This window comes from Propithecus coquereli, unplaced genomic scaffold (genome assembly GCF_000956105.1).
Source record: "Propithecus coquereli isolate 6110/MARCELLA unplaced genomic scaffold, Pcoq_1.0 Scaffold79, whole genome shotgun sequence".
Taxonomy (NCBI): Eukaryota; Metazoa; Chordata; class Mammalia; order Primates; family Indriidae; genus Propithecus; species Propithecus coquereli.
Window position 1 is genome coordinate 5292558 of NW_012154062.1, and position 27370 is coordinate 5319927.

The 27370-nt window shown below is 42.0% G+C and overlaps 1 protein-coding gene across 3 annotated transcripts; it reads right to left on the reverse strand.

Annotated features, from left to right (window-relative positions):
- On the reverse strand, window positions 1-26558 carry ENTPD4 (ectonucleoside triphosphate diphosphohydrolase 4). Of its 3 annotated transcripts, none has more exons than XM_012663014.1 (13): window positions 26374-26558; window positions 17770-17874; window positions 16399-16596; window positions 15335-15540; window positions 12085-12235; window positions 11490-11593; window positions 9911-9970; window positions 9498-9628; window positions 7650-7816; window positions 4445-4769; window positions 2911-2996; window positions 1832-1993; window positions 1-672 (listed from the first exon to the last, which is right to left on the reverse strand). In XM_012663014.1, exons 2-13 carry the CDS (start codon window positions 17775-17777, stop codon window positions 444-446), a joined length of 1827 nt encoding a protein of 608 aa, XP_012518468.1. In that variant the 5' UTR covers window positions 17778-17874; window positions 26374-26558; the 3' UTR covers window positions 1-443. The 3 variants fall into 3 exon arrangements, with proteins under 3 accessions (XP_012518468.1, XP_012518466.1, XP_012518469.1); XM_012663012.1 differs by having other exon boundaries at window positions 9474-9628; XM_012663015.1 differs by lacking the exon at window positions 1-672 and having other exon boundaries at window positions 1828-1993; window positions 9474-9628.
- Window positions 26559-27370: the final 812 nt, after the last annotated feature.

Here is a 27370-nt window from a genome sequence, read left to right on the forward strand (position 1 = left end):
TAAACATCACCCTCTTTAGTTTAGAGCTTTCAAGATAGAGGAAAAAGATTATAATTTCAGTCAATACGTTTTTTGGTTCTCTTAAAGCATCACTCTTCTGTCCTGTCTCCACAGACAGAATGCACCACTTCCACATCCCTACGATATCAAAGTGCATTATTTAAAATTTAACGTACCTTAAAGAAAACCCCAAAATCGTGTTAGTTTTTGGCAGATGTCCCACGCTGCAAAAATCAAGTGAATTTCCCTTTTCCCTGTTCCTTAATTTAAAGCTGCAATCAAACAGCTAAATGGACAGCAAGGCTTACAAACATCAGATTTTGCTTTTGTTTTAAGGAACAAAAAGGGAAAGAAAAAACAAAACCATAGGAAAATAAAGAGGAGAAACCCTGAGGCAAAAATGGCTTTTCCTTGAGAGTCTTCCTGGAGCATCTAACTGTGGTTCATAAGGCGCCGGCGGCCTTCTGGGAGGGGAGGCCTTCCTCCATCCAGAGCGCGGCGGCAGAGCCGGGGCGCACAGTGCGCTTGTGGATGCGCCGGAGCCGCAGCAGGTAGAGCAGGATGGCCAGCAGGACCACCAGGAAGCAGCCAGAGAACAGGTAGTGATTGTAGACAAAGGAGACGCCCCGCCAGTGAGCGTGACTGGCCCGGAAAGCCTCCTGCTGGATGTCTCTGCCCACGGGGAGACCAAACAACAGAAACAAACAGGACAGGTAAGCGAGGGAGTGGCGGAAACAGTGTGCAGGGGATGGGGCGGGAGGGCTTGGTGTGTGGGCCCCGGCTCTGGGGACCGAAACCTGACCCTGGTGGCTGAGACTCAGTTTCCTTACTTGTGAAGTGGAGGACAGTATGGCCCGATGTGGGGTACCTGTAAGTATTAACGCGATCACATGTGAAACTATACTCAGATGTCCACAGCAGGCACCATCATTATAATCTGGTCAGTGAAAACCAGAGAAATCTGGAAGCACTGTGAGGGTTTCTAATACAAAGGAGTCAATGCAGAATCAAACCACAGGTCTGTGACCTGCAGGACCCACTCTCACAATCTTTATAGTTAGCCCGGCTGGAGAAGAGCTAATATTGCATTATCAGTTAACCAGGGTCTTTGGCACGGGGTCAACTGACAGCCAGGTCTGCAAACTTGAATGGTGAACTTGAATGGTCTTCATTTAACCAATCTCTGACTGAAATTTAGCATTTTCTTTGATTGTGAACGTAGGCACTGCAGTACTGGCAGGACATGTGACTCAGTTCCTAATGAAAACCACGAATCGTTCACATCACACATAGTGTCATCGAAACTCCACGTGTCACTGATGCTCATTACTGCACTGAACTCACAAAGAGTGCTAGTTCTGCTGCCAGATCTTGCTACTTAATGTGTTAATAATGAAGAACATGTATGACTGTACCACACGTTAGTTTTCTATAGTACTTTGATAGATGCATCTCAACACAATGTTTTCTTCTGTAATCCTACGTACTCATATTACGCATCTAAAAACAGTATTTTGAGAAGGGGTCCAAAGCCACAGAGGTTAAGGATCCCTGAGTTAACCCTCATGCAGGGTTGGGAAGCAGACAGTTGAGAATAATCAAACATAGAACAGCAGCACAAAAGTGCTACGTATTATGGGATGGGCAGGGTGGCGAGGAAGGAAGTGCTTGTGGGAAAATGCGGAAACCAAAGGCAAACGCCGCTGACTCCCCTATTCTTCGAGGCAGCTCTCACAGCAGGGCCCCGAACACCCACACGCCACAGTCGCCGTGAGGCACTGTCACTGCAGAAAAGCAGCAGTGACTCTCATTACCAAAGTCGCAGCCCTACCTTAAGGGTAAAAAGCGGGTCCTGTAAAGGATTGCTCCCAGGGTCCACTGAACCTCCTTGTCGTAAACTTGCAAGGCAGTCTTTAAGTTTTTATAGTTGACAGGAAACGAAAAGCCCCTATGGAACACTTCAAACATCCAGGCGGATTTGAAGCACTGATACCTATGAACAACAAGCACAAACACACATCAGGCTGAGTCACGTGTCCAAAAGGCACCACGAAGACGGTTCTTCCCTCTGTGACCAGCGCTGGTGCACAGGCTTCCTCAGGCCACCTCTCCCGGCAGCTGCACCAACTGTGTGCACTTCAAATTGATTTACTTGATGCGTGCCCCCGTCCTACCACACCAAAGAGTTCACCTGTCTAAATCAGTTAGCTCACGAAACTTGGTTTTGGTATAATTTAATATGTTACCAACAGATTTTTCCCCTTGGGCATTCCAACATTTATTCACTGAATAAATACTAAGCAAGTTCCAACTTCTTTGTACTGCAGTTTCTTTATTACATGAAATGAGAAGGTACGAAGGTCCTTTTCAACTCTGATATTCTAGGATTCTAAATATTTATTAGGGGCTTATTTTTTTACAAAGCATTGTGCTAAGCAAATAATAAATACAGTAATTTACACGATATAGTCTCTGCACTTAAGTGACTTATAATGACAGGGATTTTTAAAAAGCAGCAAATAACTATGAGACAAAGCAGAACATGATAAATGCATGAGAGAGGTGTATGAGTGTTCTAGAAACTCAGAGAGAGAGGGATGGAGTCTGGGCAGAGGAAGATTGGAAAGGGCCAGCTTGACCTGACTGAAGTCGGGATGTGTGGGCAGCACTTGAACAAGCAAAGGTATCAACTCATGAATTTCAGGGGGAAGGGACAGCAAAAGCAAGGAAAAAAAAAAAAAGGTTGTGTCTGGGCACAAGTATTTGTCCCACTGGAAAGGAGCCAAGGGCACATGAGATGGAACAGTGACAGAGGAGGATGAGCAGGTAGACTGATGCCAGGGCGTGGCAAGCCAACAGTGAATTGATGTTTTCTTAGGAACACCCCAGGCTTGGCCTTCTAGTACTTACTTAAGCCTATGGAGGTCAGCGTGAGAGGCATACAGTCCTCGGTCAAAGCGTTCCCGTAAGATTGACCACTTTGTTGCACAATAATCCTGAAAGAATTTTCAAACCCAAAATACATCATTAGTAAAAGCTTATTAAAAACTTTTCAACTTAAAAATGGTTTACCAAATTCATATTCTTAACAAGCACATCCTTCCAATTCGGAAACACATAGGCTTAACTTATACAATGAATGCAAGACAAAGAGATACGCTCAGTGAATACTTATTGATTAGCAAATACAATGCTGTTCTTTACCTTAAAATTCTACCAAGGGATTGTTAAAGAGCACTTCACTGCCCACAACCAACCTCTCTGAAACTGTTTAGTTTCTCCCTCCGTGAGTGCATGGTACAGGCATGAACTTTTGGAAAAGTGAAGCAGTCTTTTAGCTGGTTGAAGCTAAGTACCTATGTGGAGGACACGGTGTAAGGTACTGGGAAGACAATGATGATTAGGAAAGCCTTTGTCTTTAAGAGAAGGGGAAGATGTACCACCTTTTCCTGAAGTTATCTGTAATAATACTAATAGCTAGAATTTATCGAGCATTGTGTGTTTCCGAATGTAATACCAAACTCCTCGGCATGGCTACCGACCTGACCTCTGTTTAAAGGATGAAGAAACTGAGGCTCAAAGAATAGTGAAACTTGCCCAGGTGTGCGGGTGTGCGACAGGGACACAAGGGAACATGGCTCAGGTGCAATGAGGGGTCAGCACAGGCATTTCAGGAAGAGGAGACACCATGAACCAAGACACAGACGAGAAGTAGCAAGGAGTGTGAGGGAAACTAACAGCTGCTTGATATGATTGGAGTATAAAGTGCTCTAGACGCTGAGGTGGGTTTGAGACATGCTTGTGAGATAAAATATCACACTTGAGGATGGATTATATGGGGGTGTATAGGGAGGGAAGAATGAGAGACAGGGAGAAGTGCATAACTCCTAGGTTTCAGGCAGGGGGACTGGATGGTTGGCGATGGCATTAACCAAGACAGCACAATGGGAAGAGAATGGGGAGAGATGAGGGGTTTGCTTGGAGTGTGAAATCCAGCAGGCAACTGGGCAGGGTGAGGCCTGGAGCTGCTTCTTGAGAGGCAGTGACAAAGCACGAGCATGGGTGACACCACCCAAGAGCCTGAAGATCAGGGGCCAAGCATGGGAGTCTGGCATCAGCAAGGCTTAAGGGATATCAGGAAGGCAGAAAGAACAAGAAAATAGGAGTGTCCTGGCAGCTCAGGGAATGGGAAGGCAGCAGAAGCTGTCAGATGCAGCAAAGCAGGACGACAGAAAAGACTGTAATCTGCAGGTCACTGGTAACCAGAGTAACTAAGACAGTGGTGGGCACAAGCCAGCTGATAATACATTTTTCACTTCTGCTAAGACTATTTAACCTCCCCTCAACCAAAGGGAACATGCTCCAAATGCAGAGGACATAGCTGTCACCATCCACACTGGTCCCTCAAAAGCATGCAGTAGCAGATGGTTTCTTTGAAGGTTACCTTTGCAGCTTTAGTAAATTTAGCAGCAATATAGTCTCCCCCCATGCGTAACACATCCTCGGTGCAGTAGTAGAATTCAGAAAAGCCATAGAATTCACTGTTCTGGAAATGAATTGGGGGCTGGTAGACCCCATTGAGGGAAGTCTGTGTCTCGTTTGTTTTATTCATGAATGGCTGGATAGTCTCTCGACAAAGGTCAAAGTCTCCAGTCCCTCGTAGGTATATGGTCTGTCCGTTTTGCTGGATTTCATCTTTAATGTCTAGGGGTAGGCAGGGATCCAGGTATGGAGCATCAGGCGTCAGACCAGTCTGTTTACCCAGGAGCCTACGGCACAAAGAGAGAATTTATCATGACTCCTACAGGAAACTGTTCCAAAGTGGCTGCAAGCCAGTGTTTCTCAAAGTCTGTTCTGTGGATCACAAGTCCTGCAGGGAACACACAAGCATTCCAGGATAATTAAGTTAGGAAAACACACACTCAAGCCCTTCCTGGAGACTCATGATACGTATGAGCATGCAGCAGACAGGTTAACAGAGTCCAGGCAGACAACTGCCCGACTACCCGACAACTCCTGGCAACACAGCCTGATGCTCACACTGCTGAGTGTCCAGCGACCGTGTTGCTCCCATCCCCATTGTTGCTGCTAGTCTTGTGATTTTAACTACACACAGGTGGGTGAGATGCGACTGTGAAAAGAAGTGGCTGGTCCTGGGAAAACCAGGTTAGATGCTTTAGAAAAACATGACAAGGACAAGTTGCTAGAAAACTGCTGTCACACTAGGTGTGGGCAAGATTTGAAAAGCTGGGAAAAATTCATAAAAATCTAGAAGGATTTGGTATCAAATTGCTTCACAAATATAAGTCCCGGTATTGTCTGAAGAAAGCCAAACTGACATCGGGACAAAGGGTACAGTGTGTTCCCAAGAAATGGTGGGTGGAGTCTAAGAAAAGACCTCAGTTCAGAGCAAAAAGTCAGCAAATGAAGACAGAAGTTAGAATGTTTAGGGCTTGAGTCTATTTTTATGATCCTCTGTTTCAACTTATTTTTTTAATTGATTAACTACTGGTCCTAACTCCAGCAGCTAGCAGTTACCATTGTAGTTCATGCTACTGCATGTACTATAGGCTCTGAAAAGTCCTGTAGGAAAGAAACATTAACTTTGCTCACTGAAATTCACTGAGCTTATTACTTCCCAGTGAAATTTCTGGGAATTAACATCTGTCATCCAACTGCGTGTACATACCTTCGAGTAACTGAGAAACAGAAAAGAGCTTACAAAAACTGAAATGATGTTGGTGTTGGATATCATGAAATCACATGAGCCTAACAGGTGTTTAACTGCTAGAGTTAAACATTGCCAGAATTCAAGATGCATCATTGACAGTGAGTCAAGTTTTTACTTTCCACTCAACTGACAAGTCATATATTCCTCAGGGTTACTCATAATGCACTTCGATGTAATAAATTAAGGTCTTTACCATAAAAATGTTTACTTAACTTAAAAAAAATCAATCATCAGTATGAATGGCAAAGAAATAAATGTGCATTTCAAGGGTCGATTCATGACATATGAAAAATTTATAATTATTATAAAAGTCCAAGAGTAGTCAAATACCTCATGAGACTATTTTTAGTTGTCTTACATCTAAATTAAGAAGCACCACTCAACTATTATACAAAGCTTTTTGATGTTAAAACCAATTAGTAAAAATTAGGATTTCAAAAGAAGGTGTTCCATGAATCTGAAAAAAATGATTAAAATGTCATTTATAAAATATCTCTATTTTACAACTATTATAAAAAATAATTACACCAGCCAGGTGCGGTGGCTCACGCCTGTAATCCTAGCACTCTGGGAGGCCAAGGTGGGTGGATCGCTTGAGGTCAGGAGTTTGAGACCAGCCTGAGCAAGAGCAAGACCCCGTCTCTACAGAAATTAGAAAGAAATTAGCTGGACAACTAAAAATATATATATAAGAAATTAGCCGGGCATGGTGGTGCATGCCTGTAGTCCTAGCTACTTGGGAGGCTGAGGCAGGAGGATCGCTTGAGCCCAGGACTTTGAGGTTGCTGTGAGCTAGCCTGACACCACGGAACTCTAGCCTGGGCAACAGAGTGAGACTCTGTCTCAAAAAAAAAAAATAATAATAATAATTATACCAAAACGTGCTAGATACTAATTAAAAAAAAATGGGACTATCAATCTCATAATTAACACTCTTCAATTATCTTTTGGAACAGACACAGGAAAAGGTTTTTATTGATTTTCCTATCTAAATGCCTGAATTTCTAGTAGGTGTGGTACTGAATAACTCTGACTTGGTCTTTTTTAAAGTTCAGGCCTTCACAGGTTTATTAAGATTATATCAATCAAGGAAATATACTATCATTTAACTCTATGAATTAGGATTTTTCTCCTCAAAATGTTTCATCAAAACACATAAAACACAGTAATGAATAGGATTATCTTACACAACCCTAGATTCAGATTCTTTTATTCATCCAAATAGTTTTTCTATTCTTATGGACTAATTACAAATAAATAATTGCTATATACTTAAACTTATAAAATAAATTTAAACTGATAGTGTTGCTTTTATTTTATATATTTTCTATCCCAGAATTCTGTACGTGCTTGTTCCTTAAAGTTTCACTTCTAAAAATATTTAAAAACCACTAACTCTGACTTCTTGCTCTTGTAACTCCCTTCACAGTGGTTCTTATCTACTATATAGCTGCACGGGCTGGTTATCTGCAGAGTCTCCAGAACATGACATATTTCAGTCTTCTCAGCAACGACAAGTGCACACACTAGCTGCAGGACACCAGTAGAGCCCCACGTGCTGAGTTTCCCAAGGACTCTGCAATCATGAACAGCATTATCCAGGGTTCAAAACTATCCTTCAGCCTGATGGTGAAATTCCTAATTCATCAGGTAAGATGCACCTCTGAGAAAGGGAGCGAGAGAGAGAGCTCGCGCGTGTGCGCGCACAAGCTTCTTCTGGAGCGTGGCAGGACGGAGCACTGGAGGCAGGACCCTCGTATGCTCTCATTCCTTCTCCCTGCTCAGCTATTGGGGAATAAAAAGCTAACAGTGCCAACACGTGTTTGCTGATTGAGTTCTCCCTGCTGTGCCTGGATCTGTTTTTACAAGGAGAGATCTAGGTTTGCAAGTGACTGTCGAGCAGCGGAAGGTGCTTTACCTGTTTTTTTGAACTGTGTTGGCAAATATTCTGTCTTCGTATCTCTGTCGAGCAGCATTGCCACCAAATCCAAGGAATGTGGCCACATAGACTCGGTACACATGCTCAGTTTGGTGAACATCACATCCCAAGTTAAATTCGGCTAGCAAGTTCTTAGCTACTTCCTCCTGCAGACGTATGGATAACAAACTTTAATATTTTAAGCAACTTTAAACCTCCTATTAAAAAGAGGGGTCTAAAAAGAGTCTCATCTAAAAGGCGCAAAAATTTCTGCTTCTGCATTTCCCAAAGATCCTTCTAAGCATCTTTCATAACAATAAGACAATTCTGACTTATGAATTCAGATGTCCTGAACATTTGTAACTGTTACGACTTTTTGAAAAGGAATTCAGCATATCGTTCATAACATTTGACCTAGTAAATCTATTTATGGACTCTTATGCTATGGACATAAACCTAAACACAGAAATGTCTCTATACACAAAGATGTCTTTTGTAATTCTATGACATAAAAACCTGGATGTCATGTAAATATACAATACCAAAGGAAGGTTAAGTTAATTATGGTAATCAATAAGGAACATGCTCATGCACTATTAAATAAAGGACACAAAATCATATAAACAGTAAAATTATAACAACTATATTTTTAAAAACTATAATTTAAAAAAAAAATGAAAAGAAATTCACCAAAATGCTAACAATGGTTTTTATGGATGATGAGTCTATGGGAGATTTTTAATTTGGCTATTTTGGTATGTTTCCCAAACATCTTTCATATATTTATTTTTATTTTATATTGAAGGGGGAAAACGTAATGTTTTACAAAGAGTGTAATAGTTTCTAGAGGCATGTCTGGAATGGGAAGTAGGAAACACGAATCGTAATACTTGAATTTACAAAGCATTTTTCCATGAAGCTTAATAAAGGCATCAATAACACTTACTAAGCACATACTAGATGCCTACCAGCACATTAGATATAGTATATGCATTACCTCACTTAAACCTTATAATAACCCCATGTTGTAGGTATATTCATTCACATTTACAGATGAAGCAACTGGGGCTCACAAAAGTTCCCTGACTTGCACAACTAGTGAGGATAGGATAATGATGCAACCTAGGCTTGTCCGGGTCCAGGGCCTCACTTGTAACCATCACACTACACTGCCTCCCCAACTTCCCGGGAAAACGCAGGGAGCCAGGCACTGGTGTTAATTTACGGCTGAACAGAAACATGGTAATATAGACACGTAGCAGTGCAGGAACCCATCTGGAAACTGTGCTATGGATCTCTGGACAGGGCTGCCCAGCCTACTGAGAAACTTCCAGGCACCGACTGAGAGAGCAGTGAAGGGGTGGGGAAAAGACTGAGTGAACCACAAGTTCATAAATGTGGAGGGAGTCAATACAAAACCTTAATCCTCCCCAGAAAAGTTCAAAAGCTGTCTGAGCCATTCAACAAAGGATTGTCCCCAATTATAACTTCAAAAATCTGATGCTATTATATTAAGTTTTATAAAACCTGTTGAGAAAAGAAGTGATTCAAGGGGAAATATAAACAGAGACGCAAGCATGCGGCTGCATATATACCAAAGGAAAACTCTAAGTACAGCAAACAAACCAGCTGATTTCAATGAACAAACACAACAGCTCAGCTGAGGTCTGCCTTGTTCCTCCTGTCTTTCTCCTGCGCTGAGAAGGTGGAGCCTCAGTAAGCACAGGAAAGGTGTGTTCAGACTCAGAAAACAAAACAAAAATGGATGGAGACATGTTAAATGAAAACCAAACCAAACAGAAGGAAATTTGTACAGATAATGACCTGCTGTGAGGAGGCAAAGCTTACAGTTTTGGGGACTTCGTATGCTATCTGAGTTGACACGCCTCCCATGTCAAGAATGCCCGCTGTTCTTTTACGGACAATGGCTTCGCTGCTTTCGCTACCAGGAATGTTAACTTCCACAACTGCCTCATCATCTGGAAAGAACAGAAAATGTTCACTGGATAGAACAAAGCCAGAGAACTGGGATCTTCTGAAGAGTCACCTTATTTTCATGGTACATTTCAGGCATATTTAGGCAAACCCAGCCTATTCCTCCCAACTGAAACCAAGTCTAACTGTGTTACACTGCAGCATCTCTCATCCTACTCCCACACGCTTAGCAGTGTCACAAAACTTAACTCTTTTTTCAGCCCTGGGGTTAAACAGAAAAGCCCTAATTTCCAGTTAGACACATTAGTTGGAAACACAACACTCACCATCTTCAATATGCTCAAATCGTCCAAGTACAAAATTAATGCCAATCCAAGCATAGACACCTACAAGCATTTCACAGGGTGAACAGAAGAAGAATAAAGTTTTAAGATATTTTGTATAAATCTTATTAATGCACTCTGTGCAAACATCTCATTTATTTTACTCCTCTATGAAATCATCTTAAATAACACATTTCTACTGATTTTTTTTATCTTTTGTTAATGTTTTACCAAGAACTCTTGACTTTTGACATAGTTTTATATCATTTACATAGGTTGAAAATACAATTCCCCAGGTGCTAGTTTTCCTTTAAAATTTATGGGTTATTTAAAAATACTAGAGTTAACTTTTTATAAAATTAATCCTATTGACTGCAAGGTTTTAAAAATTCAAGGTATCTTCTACTCTACTTTTTCATTTATTCCTCACTCAGTTGCCAAAACTGATTCTATTTTCTGATCATTTCCCACCCCCTATCTTTACCCAGTTTCATGGCCACTTAAATTTAAGCCATCACCGAGGGTGGTGGTGATGGCCGATCCACTCCATCCTGCCCCTGCTCCTCCCCTGCAACCTGCTCTATCCTCTGCTACTGCTCTCAACTACAGAACACAGTCCACACCCCTGGACTGACAATTCGAGATCCATCCAACTTACAACATTACTACTGCCTTTCAAAAGAGCCGTCATTTAATCAAACTAAAACATTTTTTCCCCTCTGTCCACAGTGCGTCCTTTCCAACCTGTCTTGACCCAAATCCTTTCTTCTGGCTGGAATGTGCTTCGTATCCCTCCCTCAGAGCACTACCCTTATCGTGCTCCCGCGTGTTCTACTTAGAACTATCCTTTGAGGCACAGTTCAAATGTTACTTTCCCCATGATAGCCCTAGCTGGAAAAAAAATGCCTTCCTCTTTTGAACTCTTGTGATGTTTTTTCCTTATCTTTCTCTGGCATCCAAAACTGCCTCGTATGGCAGCAAATCGTGTATCTCACTTGTCCATAAGCAGCTCAATGGCAACACGTGAGTTTCACCCAGTTTTGTACTCTACAGCGCCTTTCACATAGGAAGTATAAGCTGAAATGATAGGTGACTTTGAAATAAATACTTTTTTTTTTGGTCTCCGTTTCTAACCAGCCATTCTCCAAATTGTTTCACTGACTTGTCGTTTCATTCTTAACTAGAGTAATTTCTTTGAAAATAGAACTAATACTTTAAGTATATCAAAGTCAAGAAGAATTTCCCCTTCCTAGCAAGTAAAACAGGAGGTTCCAACAGCTCAATAATTCTCATAATCCCAGGCAAGGAACACAAATCTTTTCCATCAAAATAAGTTCCAAATATGTTTCCTAAATGTGGTGAAGACAAACTGAGATATTTCTTAATGGCTTACTGTTCGGGTAATAAAGATCAGTCACGTAAGAAACTCAAATTTAGTCATTTAAAAATTATAATATTTCAAAGCTATGATTTCCCAAATTTGAAGATATTGGGAGTAATTTAATAAAGTGTACACTGGGGAAATTGGGGAGGACTTAAAGCAACAGCTTCGAAATTTTAAGTTGAAGACCAATATACTAACCTTCCTGTTTCCCTGAAATTACTTCTGCATGAGAGTCAGAAAACAGAAAGTCAAAGTGCACGGGGATATCGGTCAGAAGATCTTCCAGAATGGCCTTCTGCTGGCTGTAAGGCAACCCAAACATTGACATTATCAAAATATTACAGCTTGAATTTTTCTGTTTTGAAAAGAAAAAACAACCCAAAAAACCCCATGGCCCTTGTATATCCTATATGAAATAGTTAATTTTAAAACCAAAGCAATTTGTTGAAAAGATTGTTTATTTTAGGGAAGTTTTCTCAAAATGAACAAGTTATGTGAATTATGTGATTCCTAGATGTAAAACTACCACTGTGAACAACATTCCTTAAGTAAATTAAATTGATTAGTTTTTTTAAAATGACAGGTTTAGAGTTTACTATTTATAGTCATAAACAAGTAAATTAAAAGATATTTGGTGGGTTCTGGCTAAGGGAATACTTCTGATATTATTCCAGATTTGAAGAATTTTGAATGTCTTCCTTATGATGATGATGAAGGAGGAGGAGGAGGAAGCAAGGAGGAAGGAGAACCAAACCCCTCCACGAGCACCCTCCACGCCCCAGAGGAGGACCACCTTTCCGGAAGGATTCTCATTCCAGCTGTGCAGAGAATGTAGAGCGGTGTCTCTTTGTGTTTTGCCCGTGGCACATGTTCTGCAGCAAAGTTCAAAAGTGGAGAAATGTAATCACTGACTTTCTCTGGAGAGGTAGCAAATTCTGAAATGCCTAGAGAAACAGGACACTCCAGTTAACAACTGGATATTTTAGGTAATATGTTTCCTCCACGTAGCTAATTTTAGAGAAATCCAAGCTATACGCTATACTCTTTAGTCTTCCCTACCCCTCTAGTAACTGCTTCTGCCTCTCTCTTCCTTACATGTTGGTGGCACTAAACATTCAGTTCTGTGCCCCTTTCTCCATCATCAAAGCACACAGACCTGACGGAGCATCTGCTATGTGACAGTGCCACACACAAGGGCTCATAAATGCCCTCGAGAAATGCCGTCCCCCTTCCTCAGGCCAGCTCAGGCACTCCCACAGCTGCCATCACCATCAACACGTCATGGAGCCCACATTGTACCAGCAACCACCCAGCTTGTCATAGCCTCCAGGTCAGCATGTGGTGACTGTCCCCTGGACATTGCCCTTGCTTGTCTTCGGCCACCTCGAATGCAGCAGGTCCAAATCTTAATTCCACTGTCAGTACCAGCCTGTCCCCAATGCCTGTTACCTCCCTTGGTGACCATGAGTACTGGGCAGCCAGCAGCCCAAGCCAGTATCCTGGATTAAATCTCTCTCCCTCACCCCAACGTGCATCCTGGTTTCAAAGATCACCTCTCCTCGATTCCTGTCATGTTACTTCACTTTTTGCCTCTTCGGACACCACCACCCTCTGCCATTCTGCTGCAAGACATCCCACCTCTGGTTTGGACACCCCCCAACCCCCACCACACCCCTGAGGATGCCTCTTCCCAACTTCAAATCTGTTTGTGACTCCTCAATGCCCTCCAGACAAAGCTCCACTCTAGAACAGCAGGTCCTGCTCTGCATACTCACCCACCCTTCTCTTCCTGAGTTCCTGACATTCGCCTTCAGCTACGCTAGGCTAACATGTCTACAATGCACCACACTGTGGCCTTAGGGCCTGTGCACCTTCCCCAGGAAGAGCCCTCTCTTCTCTGTCTGCCTCCCTACCCCCTCCCCATCCCTTTCCACCTGGCTAACTCTTGCACAACCACCCAGTTCCTTTCTCTGTGGAAGTCTCCCCTAGCAGAACCCTGAAGATGAGCTCTCGTTACATTCTGTGCTTCTCCCACTGTTAGCTGTACACTCATTATGCCTTAGCAAAACTTCTCATTCGCTTGCCTGTCTCATTGCAACTGGAAGCTCCTCAAGGCCACAAAACATGTCTTGTTCAAATTTATATTCCCAGCACCTAATACAGTCCCTAGCAAATGGTGAGCACTCAACAAATATGTTGAATGAGCACCTAAATGAATGAATGACTTACAGCTGTCATTTAGCCTACAATATTAAAAATGAGGGGAAGTTTCAAAGTTCAAAAATTCCTTATTTCACAATATTAGGAAATTGTGAACCTAGAAATATAAAGTGATTTATCAAAGCAATCAGCAGAAATCACACTCATCTACAGGTATTTTGAACTCCACATACAGTGCTATTTCAATGGTCACCAAGGCCCAAACTAGCCAAAATCTATTAAAGAAATTTCTAGAGCCTTCCTGTATGCTACACATGGGAGACCATGCTTTAAGAGAAGTGCTATAAAAACGTATTTTGATTTCTATTTCACGCACTTTGTATGGAGACAAAAACATGTTAAACCTGACTTTAATAAGATTCTGGTATATACCGTGGGATGATGTTGTAGCTGTCCCTTCATTCTCAAAGGACAACTCCAAGGCATGACAGTTTTCATATTATTCCAGACCAGCTTAATCACTGACAAAACCTAGTATGTTAACCCAGACAAAATGTAAAGTGCTTTATTCTTTTATTTTGTAGCCTTCTTGTGAATTTTTTATTTGATCAATATTACTTTAGCCCTGAAAATGTTTCTAAAATTAGGGATACATAAAAATTTAATGAGTAGGAAAATAGAAAACTAAAATTTAAAAGGCATTCACTAAGATTTAAAGAAAAATTAACCTTCGTTCATGGAAATGTACTCTGGTAACAAAATAATGCTTGTATATAGACTCATATTAGGTTTTTTCTCCTTAACCTGAAAAATAAGGTAGAGATTTTGAAGTTTTGAGTAATATGCTAGTACTCAACTGCAAACATCAAAGTGCAATCAACTTGTTGAGGGTTGCCTGAAGAAGGAGGTGGGGTCTGAACTATTCAGGGAAGAATGAGTAGGCTCAAGGGGTCCACATTCTACGTCATTTTACAAGGACATTTATTTGAGCATGTTAAACTGAAAATCCTTTTTACTATCTATTTTATTCTGAAACGGGGATAATAAGCTATGAGAACTATTATTTATCAGTATTATCTAATATTTTAAAAGATAAATTTCTTGCATTATTTGGATTTAATATTTTACTATTTAATACATTAGTAAAACGAAATTAAATTGCTGTATCTCTATTAAGATCTATGGTACACTGACTGAAATCAGTGATTACCAACTATCGAGATGTATGAAGCTTGTTTCCAGGTGCTCCTGGTATCTTCTGTCCCCAATGCTCCTGACAGAGGGGTGGCTGCCCGTGAAAATGGTGATGACACAGAAAGAGGCTGGGAACCACTACTTTAAATTATCTAATGGAGAAGCCAAATCTCAATTTGTACATCACACACTGACTTAGAAATTGTAACAGCTTTATAAACTGGAATAATTATATTAGCTGTAAGTTCTATGATCACCCTTATTAAATAATCTATATGATTAGAAATATATTTGGGTAGCAATTTTTAAAAATGACAAATATATCCTAATAATTAAAGTACAGATTTTCAGGGGTTATCTGAAATTACCTTGGCATTAAGGATAGAGACCAGTGGCTACCAAACACGAAAATCCCTCCCTGCTGAATGTCACCTAGCAAACACTTGAGTAAGGCACTATGACAAATGCTACGGGAGACAAAAAGACAAGGTTTTTGGATGTTTTATCAAGGTGTTAGTCACCCTATGCCACACAGACAGAAAAGGGAAAAGAAAGTGACACAAGGAGACCCAACAGGTCCTGGCCTGAGCCTGCAGAACAGCGATGACAGTGATAAGGGAAGGGCGTGTAGGACACCACAGAGTGGCAGGACAGAGCTTGGTCACAGGCAGATGTTCTCATTTACATACCAGGTTTTATTTTCATGACCACTGGCTTTCGGTTTTTATCCCTCATTTGCCTGATATCCAGCAGATCATGCGGATTGCCGTTATGCCTTGGCCAGCAGTAGACAAATACTCGAGACCCACTGCTGCCACAGTCCACCACGATCCCGTAGTTCACATTGGGGTTATTGGTGTCTGTAGCTTCGATGTCAGTAACTCGTGCCAAGTACCTTGTGTGGAAAAACATACATGCTTTTATTGAGATAGAGAATATCATCCTAAACTTAACAGAGAAAATTTAATAAACAAATAACAAGTCAGTGATTTCTAACAAGTCAGTCAGTAGCAGCGCTATAACATTTTTATAACTGCCAAATGAATAAAGAGTCAAAAGAACACAAAACAAACGTTGGTGATAAGGATCATCTTCAGATATACACTTACTATTCATTTACATAAATTCAGACAAATTCCAAAAAGCAAACCTCTATTTCTAACTACCAACATCAACTCAAAAATCAGCTTAAAACATTACAGGAGAAGCTTATGTGTAAATAATTATTCCAGAGCCTCTTCTGATATGAATTTGGTGGTCAGCAGTTAACCAGTTTCAAACAGTTAAATTTTTCATGCCTTGTTGCACACAGTACAGAATCCAGTTCCTACAGTTATACGCTCCTTAAATTCCAACTTTGCCCCAAAGGTCTTGAAGCCATCAAACGAAGGTGCTATGGTCTGAAAGTTTGTGTCCCTCCAAAATTCATTGTTGAAGACGTAATCACCAATGTGATGCTATTAGGTGAGGGCCTCTGGGGGTGATTAGATCATGAGGACAGAGACTTCAGAGAACTTCCTCGCCCCTTTCCATCACGTGAGGACACAGTGAGAAGATGCCATCTGTGAACCAGGAAACAGGCCCTCACCAGACACACAATCTTGCCAGCACTTGACTTCCCAACCTCTAGAACTGTGAGAAATAAATTTCTGTTGTTTATAAGCCACTCAGTCTATGGTATTCTGTTATAGCAGCCTGAATCAGATAAAACAGAAAGTATGGCATCCCATCTAGAAATGTTTTTATTTCTTACCTTTGAAATTTCTTGTCTCTGGATAGCCGCCCATACTTATTTCGGATTATGACAACAGAAAAGTATAAAAGTGAAACAGCAGCAGCCAGGACACTAATGACAATAATTTGGCGTAAATTGGTATTCAGAATTCGAGGACACCCCACTGGAGAGATGCTAAAATGCCAAGAAGCAGGAAAAAGACACGAGATGCCGATCCTGAAATTCCAAAAAAACAGATTTTTTAAAGCAATCTGTTCCAAACAGGCCTCCTCTCACCTAAACTGATCCTATAATAAGATACTCAGCTTGAGTTATCCCTATTCCCTCCCTGTAAGTATCTGTATACCAGCATCTTTCATATTACACTACTTATTTTGCTACAGAATCCATTATTATAAAATTACATGAATGAGAATTAGGCCCTGATGGCTATGACACTCCTGTGTTTTCCGGTTTTCTTGAGAGCATTATGCAGATTTTTATTCTACCCTGCTTTGTTCCAAAAAGAATTAGAGACAGCTTGTAAGTTCAATAAGCTAAATACATAAATTGATGATAAAATCAGGTTTAAGAATGACAAAACCAAAGGAAAACTTGGTATGCAGAAATGCATGCTGAAAGGTAGGCTTGCAAATACCACTGAGCAGCATGGAAGCCAAAACATTGTCTGCCACATTAGAAACCTATGAAGAGCTCAGGATGAGTAAATCATCCTAACACTGAATTCCAAGGCAAATTTCTCCAAGACTGACTAACAGGAGAAAATAGTATCTTTAACAACATCCCCATAACAAAGTCAATAAATGCATTTAGTATTAGTATGTTCTGTGCTTTTAGAAATATTCCTGTGAAATATTTTTGCAAATAAATGTTTCTTCTCTGTTTATGTCAGGAATAGGAGGCTCATTCTAGAACTATTATTAGGCTTTAAAAAAAACCTTAATGTCTTTGGTATGAATTTTATTGTTTTACAGCTAACTTCTACTCTTTGCCTTGAAGAGTGCTTCCTGGACTAAAATACCTCACCAAAGGTAACTAACTCAATGGAAAGTTCCACTTGTAGTTTCTAGTCTCCATAGGGGTTCTTAAACCACTCCATGGCATTTAGGCATTTATCTTCCTGTTCTTCCCCACACCTCAGAAGCTACCATTATTCTGTACTTAATACAACCACCCTGCAGATCCCAGCATGCATGCCTTGACTATAAACTATACTAACCCCTGAAAACGCCCCCTGGGCCCTGGCAGAATAAAGGTGTTAAACAGAAGTGTAGTACAACTTCAAACACTTTTCCCTTGGGAGTTAGATGTTTTTTCCTCTCAAGATCTGTTTTTTGCAGCACCAAAATCTCAGGTTTTACCATGCCAGCTATTGGACCCTTCACTTACCTCCCCATACTGAAAGGTGAGCGACCAAGCAATGTTCTGGGAGTCAGTCCTTCTCACACACAATTACAGAAACAATGTTGGGGTCCTCAAGGAGTTAGAGCCCTCCTGTTTCAGTGAGAAAAACCACAAAGTGAGAAAAATCACAAAGATAGCACAATCAAGGAAAATGTCTACCTTCTTTTTTTTTTTTGAGACAGGATTTTACCCAGGCTGGAGTGCAGCAGTGTCATCATAGCTCACAGCAACCTCCAACTCCCGAGCTCAAGCAATCCTCCTGCCTCAGCCTCCCAGAGTTCTGGGATTATAGGTGTGAGCGACTGCACCTGCCCAATTGTTGTACTTTTTGTACAGACAGGGTCTATGTTCCCAGGCTGGTCTCAAACTCTTGGCCTCAAGCAATCCTCCCGTCTCAGCCTCCCAATGTGCTAGGATTATAGGCATGAGCCACTGCCACTGTTACCAAGTGTACGCTTAAACCCACCCACACATAATCTGGTACATGATCCTTGCGCTGAAACTATTGGAAGAGTTTATTTTGAGCTACACACTTGTAAGTTAACTTCATGCTGTCAGAGATATAGACCTAAATCAAAAGAGATGATAATAGTCTGGCACTAGTTAGTGTTCTCTATTCAAAAGCATCTCAGTGACCTCAAAATATCAGGATGTCAAACAGGCCTTAAATACATTATAGCACAGGGAAGATTTAGAGTGGAGGTAAGAGGCAGACAGAATGATTTAGCTGAATGGGAATTTTAAATATCTATCCATTTGACAAATGCCTATTAGACTTCCCTTTTATGTATAAAATACCATGCAAAGCACTATGCCTCTAGTTAGTTCTCTGTCCCCTTCACCATTATCACTGCTCTTCCAGCCTCCAGACCTGAAATCTTGGAGAAGACAGAAGTCCTACAACCAGGAACTGCTTCCGACCTGCCAGAGCCAAAGGATGAATGGTCTCTCTCTTTCCCAGGTCTCGGGAGATGCTTTACCTCTCAAGACAGCTGTCGCCTCTAGTCTGCTTCTTCGCTCTAGAACGACTCCTCTCAGAGTCCTTTGAGACTCCTCGCTCTCTGCCAACCCCAACTGCTCTTATGTTCTGTTGAGGCTCATTCTCTTCTAAGTGCAATTGCCGTTTCTGGTCAGCCTCATTACTGTGTCCATTAACAGATAACTCAAAAAATTATTTCCCCACCCCAGGCTTCTGAGCTACAATATGCATCTTCAACTGCCTATGAGATATTCTCCATCTGGATGTTGCGTAGGACCGTGAGAAACATTTCTAAAACCGAACTCCTCAGCTGTAATTCTCACTTGCTCTTCTCCCAGCCTGCTCCCCTGCAGTCCCAGTCTGGATTCCACAAAGCTGCTCAAATCAGAAACTACAGAGTCATGCCTGACCCCTGCTTTCATCTTCTATAGCCAATTTCTTAGGATTCCTTCCATGTGTTAAACCTCAGCTTACTTATCTAAAATCTGTCCCCTTCTTTCTCATCTTTGCCTAAGGTCAGGTTCTTATCTCTTGCCTGCTCTATGAAAACAGCAGCCTAACCAGTCTTCTTCCTGCAGTCTCAACCCAATGCTCTCCCCAACACCCACAGGCACAGACTTTTCCTGGGAAGCTGCCATCCTCCGCCTCTGCTCAGGACCCTGACTGCATTACTCCTGCAAGTAAAACCGTCCAAAGGCTCCACTCTGACCTATGCAGTCCTACAGGATCTGGCACCTGTTAAGGCTCCAACCTCACCATCTACTCTCCACTTTCACTCCACTCCAGCCACACTGACCTCCCTAGCGGTCCTCAAACATGCCAGGTACTCTCTGGTCTCAGGGTCTTGAGCTTGCTGCTTCCTCTGCCTAGAAGTAATCTGTGTGGCTCACTTTTTCATTCCCTTCAGCTCTTTACTCAAGTGTCACCTTCTCTGGCCACCCAATCAATTGCAAAGACCCCCTTCCCATAACACCCTTCCCTAATTTATTTTTTCTCGTTAGCATTTACTTTTTTAAATTACATACTTATAGAGTGTTCATTATATGCCAGGCTCCCAAATGCTTTACAAATATTTAGTTCTCCTAACAACCTACTATGTAGGTACTATTAATATTATCATAACATTTTACATATGCGGCAGAGAGGCTAAGCAACTTGCCTAAGGTCACACAGCTAATAAAGGGTAAAGGTGGGATTCAAACACGAGAATCCACACTCTTACCCTTGCCTTCTAACATACTGCGTGTGTTTGCATTTCACTAGTGCGTCTCCTCCTCCAGAACATGAGCTCCAAAAAGGCCACTGGCATTGCGGTTCAAGTTTCAGGAAAGGGGCTGGCAAGAACTCAAGTTTCAGAGTTCTGGGACCCCCAAAGGTTAAGAACCTCTAACCTAGAGTGATCTGCCCAAAACAGGAGTCATGGTAACTCCCCACCACCAACCTTCCTTTTTCACTTAGGAAAAAGCTCTAACTCCTTAGAGTTTAAAATATCCAGTCCTGAACTGTCCAGTGTGGTAGCCATCTGCCACATGTGGCTATTTAAAGTAGTTAGAATTAAATAAAATTAGGCTGGGCACAGTGGCTCACACCTGTAATCCCAGCACTTTGGGAGGCCAAGGCAGGAGAATTGCTTGCAGCCAGGAGTTTGACACCAGCCTGGGCAACACAGTGAGACCCTGTCTCTATAAAAAATAAAAAATTATCCAGGTATGGTGGTACGCACCTGCAGTCCCGGCTACTTGGGAGACTGAGGCAGGAGAATCGCTTGAGCCCAGGAGTTTGAGGCTGCAGGAGCTGTGATAGCACCACTGCACTCCAGCCTGGGCAACAGAGAGAGACCCTGACTCAAAAAACAAAAAATAAATAAATAAATTAAATTAAACACTGAATTCTTTGGTTGCACTAGCCACATTTCAAGTGTTCAACTACCACATGTAGCTTCTGCATTAACCAGTGCAGACATATAACACTTACATCATCACAGAAAGTTCTTTGGACAGCACTGATCTAGTGCCTATTCTTCTAGTCTCACCCCATGACAGAGCCCTATATATACCCTAAGCTCCAGACATACTAAACACAAGATGCAGATTACTGAAATGCCTTGCATTTCTCAGCATTTGCAGAATGAACCTCCCTCTGAGGGGTCAACTGGTTGCATTCCCAAGTATCCCTCGTGACACAGATGAAGCTTGAGTCCTCAGTGAGAGCTTCCCCAATCCTCATATCTCCAGAGCATTTGCTTATCACAGTAGTGGGCTGCAGTATATAACTATGATTCACTTTTCCACTACATGGCCAGCCTCACAAGGGCAGGGACAGCCTCTTATCCTTCTGTCTCCCTAGTGACCAGCGCCTGCCACAAAAGTGATGAGCAACCATTGTTTGTTTCACAGATGGCTGTAAATGGGTAATATGAAGATGAACCAGATATGGACCCAGCCCTTAAAGAACTGATAATCCAGTAGAGGGAATAAAACACACACACAAAAATACTACATTGTAAAAAGTATTATTAATAATAATGCCTACCTGAAAAAGGGGGAAAATCACTTTAATTAGTTCAAGTTTTAATATGGTGTCCATATTGTACCATGTACCCAAAATTTAGGACAAATAATATTTGTGTTTTAAAAGTATACACAGAAAGTAAAAGAAAGTTTATTATCTAGTTGTTTAAATGAATCTTAATGTGTTTTTCTAAAATAGCTACCTTTTACATCTGAATCTGGTAAGATTACATCACACCTTTTATTAAAATTCCAATGGCTTAAAGATTTAAATATTTAAAAATCCATAAAAAAAGTAGGATGAAAATTGGCCGGGCGCAGTGGCTCACACCTGTAATCCTAGCTCTCTGGGAGGCCGAGGCAGGCGGATCATTTGAGCTCAGGAGTCCGAAATCAGCCTGAGCAAGAGCGAGACTCCGTCTCTACTAAAAATAGAAAGAAATTAATTGGACAACTAAAAATATATATATAAAAAATTAGCCGGGCATGGTGGCACATGCCTGTAGTCCCAGCTACTCGGGAGGCTGAGGCAGGAGGATCGCTTGAGCCCAGGAGTTTGAGGTTACTGTGAGCTAGGCTGATGCCACGGCACTCTAGCTGGGGCAACAGAGTGAGACTCTGTCTCAAAAAAAAAAAAAAAAAAAAGTAGGATGAAAATGTAAGATTATGTAAATATTTACACAATCTTAGAAAAAAAAAAAAAAAAAAAAAGTAGGATGAAAATGTAAGATTATGTAAATATTTACACAATCTTAGAATGGGTAAGGTCTTTCTATAAATGACATCAATGTCTCAAATCATAAATGAAAGAAAATACGTCTACACGAGTCTAAAACTTCTGTGTGCTTAAAAAAAAAACCCCTAAGTATACAGCTTGGGAAAAGTACTTGTAACATGCATGATAAAGGAAAACATCCTTTATGTGTAAAAAGTTCTTATAAAGAAATAAAAAACACTGAAACAGGAAAATGGGAAAAGATAATTGGAAATTAGCAAAGTAAGAAATACAAATGGCTACTATAACTTTATTATCAGTATTCAGATAAATAGAAATAAAAGGAGCTCTCAGATTGGCAGAAACTAAAGTCTGATGATCCTTTGCTAACAAGGTCTACCAGTAGTGTTGGTGAGAATCTAAACAGGTACACTACTAGCCTTCCGGGGGCATTTGGGCAACACACGTGAACATTTTATACATGTTTACCCTCTGCTTTACCTATCACACTTCCAGAAATTCATCCTTAGGAAATAATAGGGTAAATTCTAAACTAAACTATCTATAGGATGTTCATCATAGTATTGTGTATAATAGCAAAACACTAATGCCCACTATGGGGATGGGTAAAATTAAACAGCATACATTTATGCCATGGAAAACAATCTATTATAGACGATGATACAGATCTATATGTATTGATATGGCAATATTTCTATGATATACTAAGTGAAAAAATGTCACCATGCATGGGGGAAAAAAGGAGAAAAACCAAATGTTAATCGTGATTAGTGATTTCTGAGTAATGAGGTCATGGATCATCTTTATTTTCTTGCCTAGACATGCCTACGTTTTTCTAAGGGCATTTATTAATTTTATTGTCAGAAGAAAGAATCACAACTATTTTTAACAAGCTACCTTTGATGATATCTTCAGTTTCCAGCATCAAATCCTCTTCCAGATATACTGAGAAAGCCTAACTTAAAAACACATGACATAGAATTCCAGTCTGAACATTTAAAAGAATCAGTGATAGTTATGTGATAGCTAAACCATCACCAAAGGAAAGAAAGTTTTAGTTAATGGCTTAAAGTCACTGTTAAAGGCAAACTGGTCCTTGGGGAAGAAAGGCTTTTAAAATGATTCAATGATCAGTACTACGAAGATGACAGAAGGAATAACAAGCCCAACTCCAAACGTCATGGAGTTTGTCAATTGCTAGAGAGAAAATATTAATACTAATTCCCAGGAAATAATCAAGAGAATAATTAAAGGCAATGTTAAATTACATGGATTTGTGCTGTAAGCTCAGAGAAGAGTACAGTGAAGGCTGGTGTTAACGATTCCTGGAAGTGGGAGGTGGACTTTGGACAGAGGTGAGAAAGAAGATGAGAATGATCACAGCACACTTAGTAAACTTTTTACTTCATCTGGTTCAGGACTTTTTTTGAGATCTGTGAGGATTTTGACCAAAAGGATAAATAAATATTATTATAAGTGACAAAACTTGTGTTTAAAGGCAAAGAGAAAAATAGAGAGCATATAAATTGCGGAAGCATTGTAATTATTTTTACTTAGGATGAAAGTATGGCCAATTATTGCCCAGTAGTCAATGATACGGTAATTTGATCTTAAAATGTAAACTCCGATTGTCCGTGCAGCTAAGACTCTTGGCACCAGACCTCTGGGAGGCAAATTCAGTACTACATGAAACTGCCACATTTTTAAAAGGCCTAAATTGTATTAGATCTATCACTAGAGAGATGCATTAATTCTGATGATTTCAGCTAGCTGGGTTGCTCCTTGGCAGAACATTCTTTAGTGGAGTAAAAAAGCCCATGTGGTCACGGGTGAATGTCTTTGTCAGTCTCTCACCACAGTCCTAAGGACAACAGTGAGAACAATGCAAATCAACCACAAAGGGAAATGGTTCCTCTGGCGAAAAATGCAGAATTCAAGCAAACAGACATTTGTGAACTGGAGAATCACATGCAGACAGAAATCTTAGACAAGCGCGGCCTCCGAATAAGAAATGGAAAAATGACCTAAAGGGCGCTTCAGAAAAGAATGATTTGAATATCAAAGGACTACAAGAGGACCTGAAAAAATTAAAGATGCCCTCAACCACTCTGGCAGAGTTTTCTAAGAAATAACTGTCCTTCTGAGAGGGAGAGGCCGAGGTGAAGGCTGCTACATGGCACCATCGCTCATTCAGCTGAGGCAAGACACATGAAAATAACTAGATTCTTCCTTTGTTTTAAGAAGGATGCATGTGTTGTATTTATGATCTACATTTTCTTTACTATTTATTTTAAAATTTTTAATTTTATTTTTTGGTATCAATCTCTTCCCTACCTCTCACTATTCATTTGCAAAATTCTGGTCCCCATTTTAAATAGTTTTTTTCTGGTCATTTTTCCTACATCACGTATGTAGTCTCCCAAATCTCCAACTCTGACTTTCCTCAAGTTCCAGTCCCACATCCTGAGCTTATCGAAGCCCTGTTAGCACAAACTCAATAAGTGCAAGTCTGGGGTCACAATCTTTTGATGCAAACTAACAGCACCTTCCAAATTCTCCAGGTCTCAGAGGGGTGTCACCAATCACCATTGAGGAGGATTACCTGGTTCTCAGCTTTGATTCCCACTTCCTCATGTGCTGACACATTCTCTCACTTGAGTCCTGTCAATTCTTCCCCAAAGATCCATGCATCTAAGATGACCATAGCAGACATTACCAGCTCAAAACAGATCCCTTGATGGCTCACCCACCTCCTGCCTTCCCTATGCACATCACTCTTTGCAAACACCTCTTTGTAAAACACTGCCTTCAAAATACGACCAGCTGAAGAGCCCTCTGGACGCCTATAGATCAGAACCAACTTTCCTGTGTGGCACCTGAAACCTTACATCCACCAACTGGTGCCACCTTATCTCACCAACCTGTTCTCTCATCAATCCCAGATAACATCTCTCCGCCCCAGTGCGGTGGGTCTCCTTCTTCTCTCCCAGGCAAACTGTCCTCATGCCTTTATTAATGTCACCTCCTCCTAACTAGGACATCCTGCTCTCAATAGTACACTTCTTTCAAGGCACTGGTCAATATTTTTCTTTGTCAGGATTTAACCTGTTGTACATCCTAATGTTTGAACCTTCTCTTTTTTCATGGGTAGTCTACATTAAAATAAACAAGCTGAATAAATAAGGTAGAGAATATAAATCCTAAGATCAACTTTCATTTTTGTCTCTCCTTCCTTGATTGTACACTCAAGGGCTGAGATCATACATTTCCCATCAGGGCTAGAAAAATGTAAGCCACAGATTCAATATGCAACAAACACAAGTGATAAATCAATGTTAAGGTAAACAGAGAAATAATTAAACTACTTGTACAAATTAATATTCCATTTTACAATTCTGCTAGCATCACACAGAATTATTAACAAACATGATACAAAGACAAGATAACATCAAATGTAAGATAACACAAAGAATATGATTCTAAATTCTAGGTCTCTCCAACGCTGGACAGTTACGTATTTTCATCACACAAAGCAGAAGACAATAAAAACTGCAGTGTGAAATTAAACTGGGATTTGAGTCTCTAATTTAGAAGTCTTTAGTAACCTCTAGTTTACCATCTGGCATGAAAGTGACTGAGTTATAAAGCATCTCTTTTGCCTCCTTCATGACAAATGCTCTCTGAAAATGCTCTGCACCAGTGTTCATCTAAATGGGGTCTGGGGACCCTTGCGCGTTCTGGGGAATATTCTAAAAAATAAGAGAATTGTCCCTTTAGAAGGAGACCATGCATTACTCAAGTAGAGAAACACGGCTGTGACCATCACTTTATCGCCCGATTAGCTCCATTTTTCCAAGGAGAAATCTACTATGAAACCTGGGAGAAGCAGAGCGATGCAAAGATGATGTTGAACGTGTGTCATAATTTAAAGCGGCAGCAGGCCCAAGGGGGTCCTGGGTGTAGCAGCCCTTCTCCGCGGCCCGGTTCCGCCCACACCACGCGCGGCAGGGCAAATCCAGCACGGTCACCACCGGACGAGGCGTGACAGCAGGACCGCCAGGTTTCTTCTCCCGAGGCCCAGGGGCGAGCACCTGCCACCCCGGGTCACGGAGGCGAGCACCTGCCACCCCGGGTCACAGGGGCCGACCGCGGGGCGCCCGGATGTCGCCGCGAGGCCCGAGCGGCTGGGAATGGTCCGCGCGCAGGGCCGAGCGGGGAGGTTCCCCGGGCGAGTCCCCGGGCGCCGGGGCTGAGGCGTCGGTCTGCGGCCCGCTCGCCGCCCCCGGGGCCCCCACACCTCAACCGTCCCCGCCGGCTGCCCCGGCCGCCCGCCACCCCTCGCCCGTGACGGAAGGCGGCCTCACCTGCTCGGCAGGCCGGGGCTCCCGGGAGCGGGGCTCCGCGAGCGGGCGGCATCCCGGCCACGGCGGCGAGGAGTCCCCCGGCTTCCTGGAGGCTCCGCTCCTTTCCGGGAGCAGAACTCCCGCCCGGCCCCCGCCGGCGTCGCGTCTCCGCCCGAAGCGCGCCCGCTGGTGTCGGGAGCGCGCACGGCGAGGGGCGGGCCGGGGCCGGGGGCGGGGCCTTGCCGAAGTGATTGGCATCCGACGGGTTGGGCTCCTCCGCCCGCCCACTTGGGCACCGCTCCGCCACAGGGGCGCAAACTGTGGAAGTGGTGAAACCAGAGTACCCCGCACCACGGCGTGCTTACCGCCGACCCGAGCCCGCCTGGTCGTCAGCGAGCCTCAGCGTGCGTATGATACCTCAGTTTATCTTTCCGTAGCGCGCCTGAGGATAATGGAAAATAACACTTGAAAACCTGACAAGGACGAGGCATTGTTGCTCAGCTCTTGACAGTATTACAACTTTGCCAGTAACTATCCCTATTTCACAGATGAGGAAAGGGGGGCTCAAACTTATTCAGTGATTTTGTTGAGGTCAACATAATTTGTGAGAGAAAGACAGGATTTCATTCTTGCTCCCAAATTGCATGTATTAGAGACTATTCTGAGGAAAACGGCATTACCCCTGCCCCCCGCCAGACACACAGGCAAGGGTTATGAGAAGAAACAACGTGAGGAGCCCAGTTCCCGAGATTGCCCCGTGACCTGCGCTGAGCTCAAGGCCCGTCTCTCCAGCGTAGCAATGAACCGCCTTGTAGTCACAGCTCTGTACACTGGTCCGCTGGAACAGACCTTGGGAGCCACAGATCCCGTCCTTCTCTCTTATATAGGTGAGTACATTGAGGCCCAGCCGTAGGGAGTGACCAGCTCGTTTTTAAAACAGAAGCCTTAGAAACATCTACTCCGTTCCATCTGCCAAGTTAGTCAAGCTCGGATAGAACTAACAGTTCTATATTTTAAG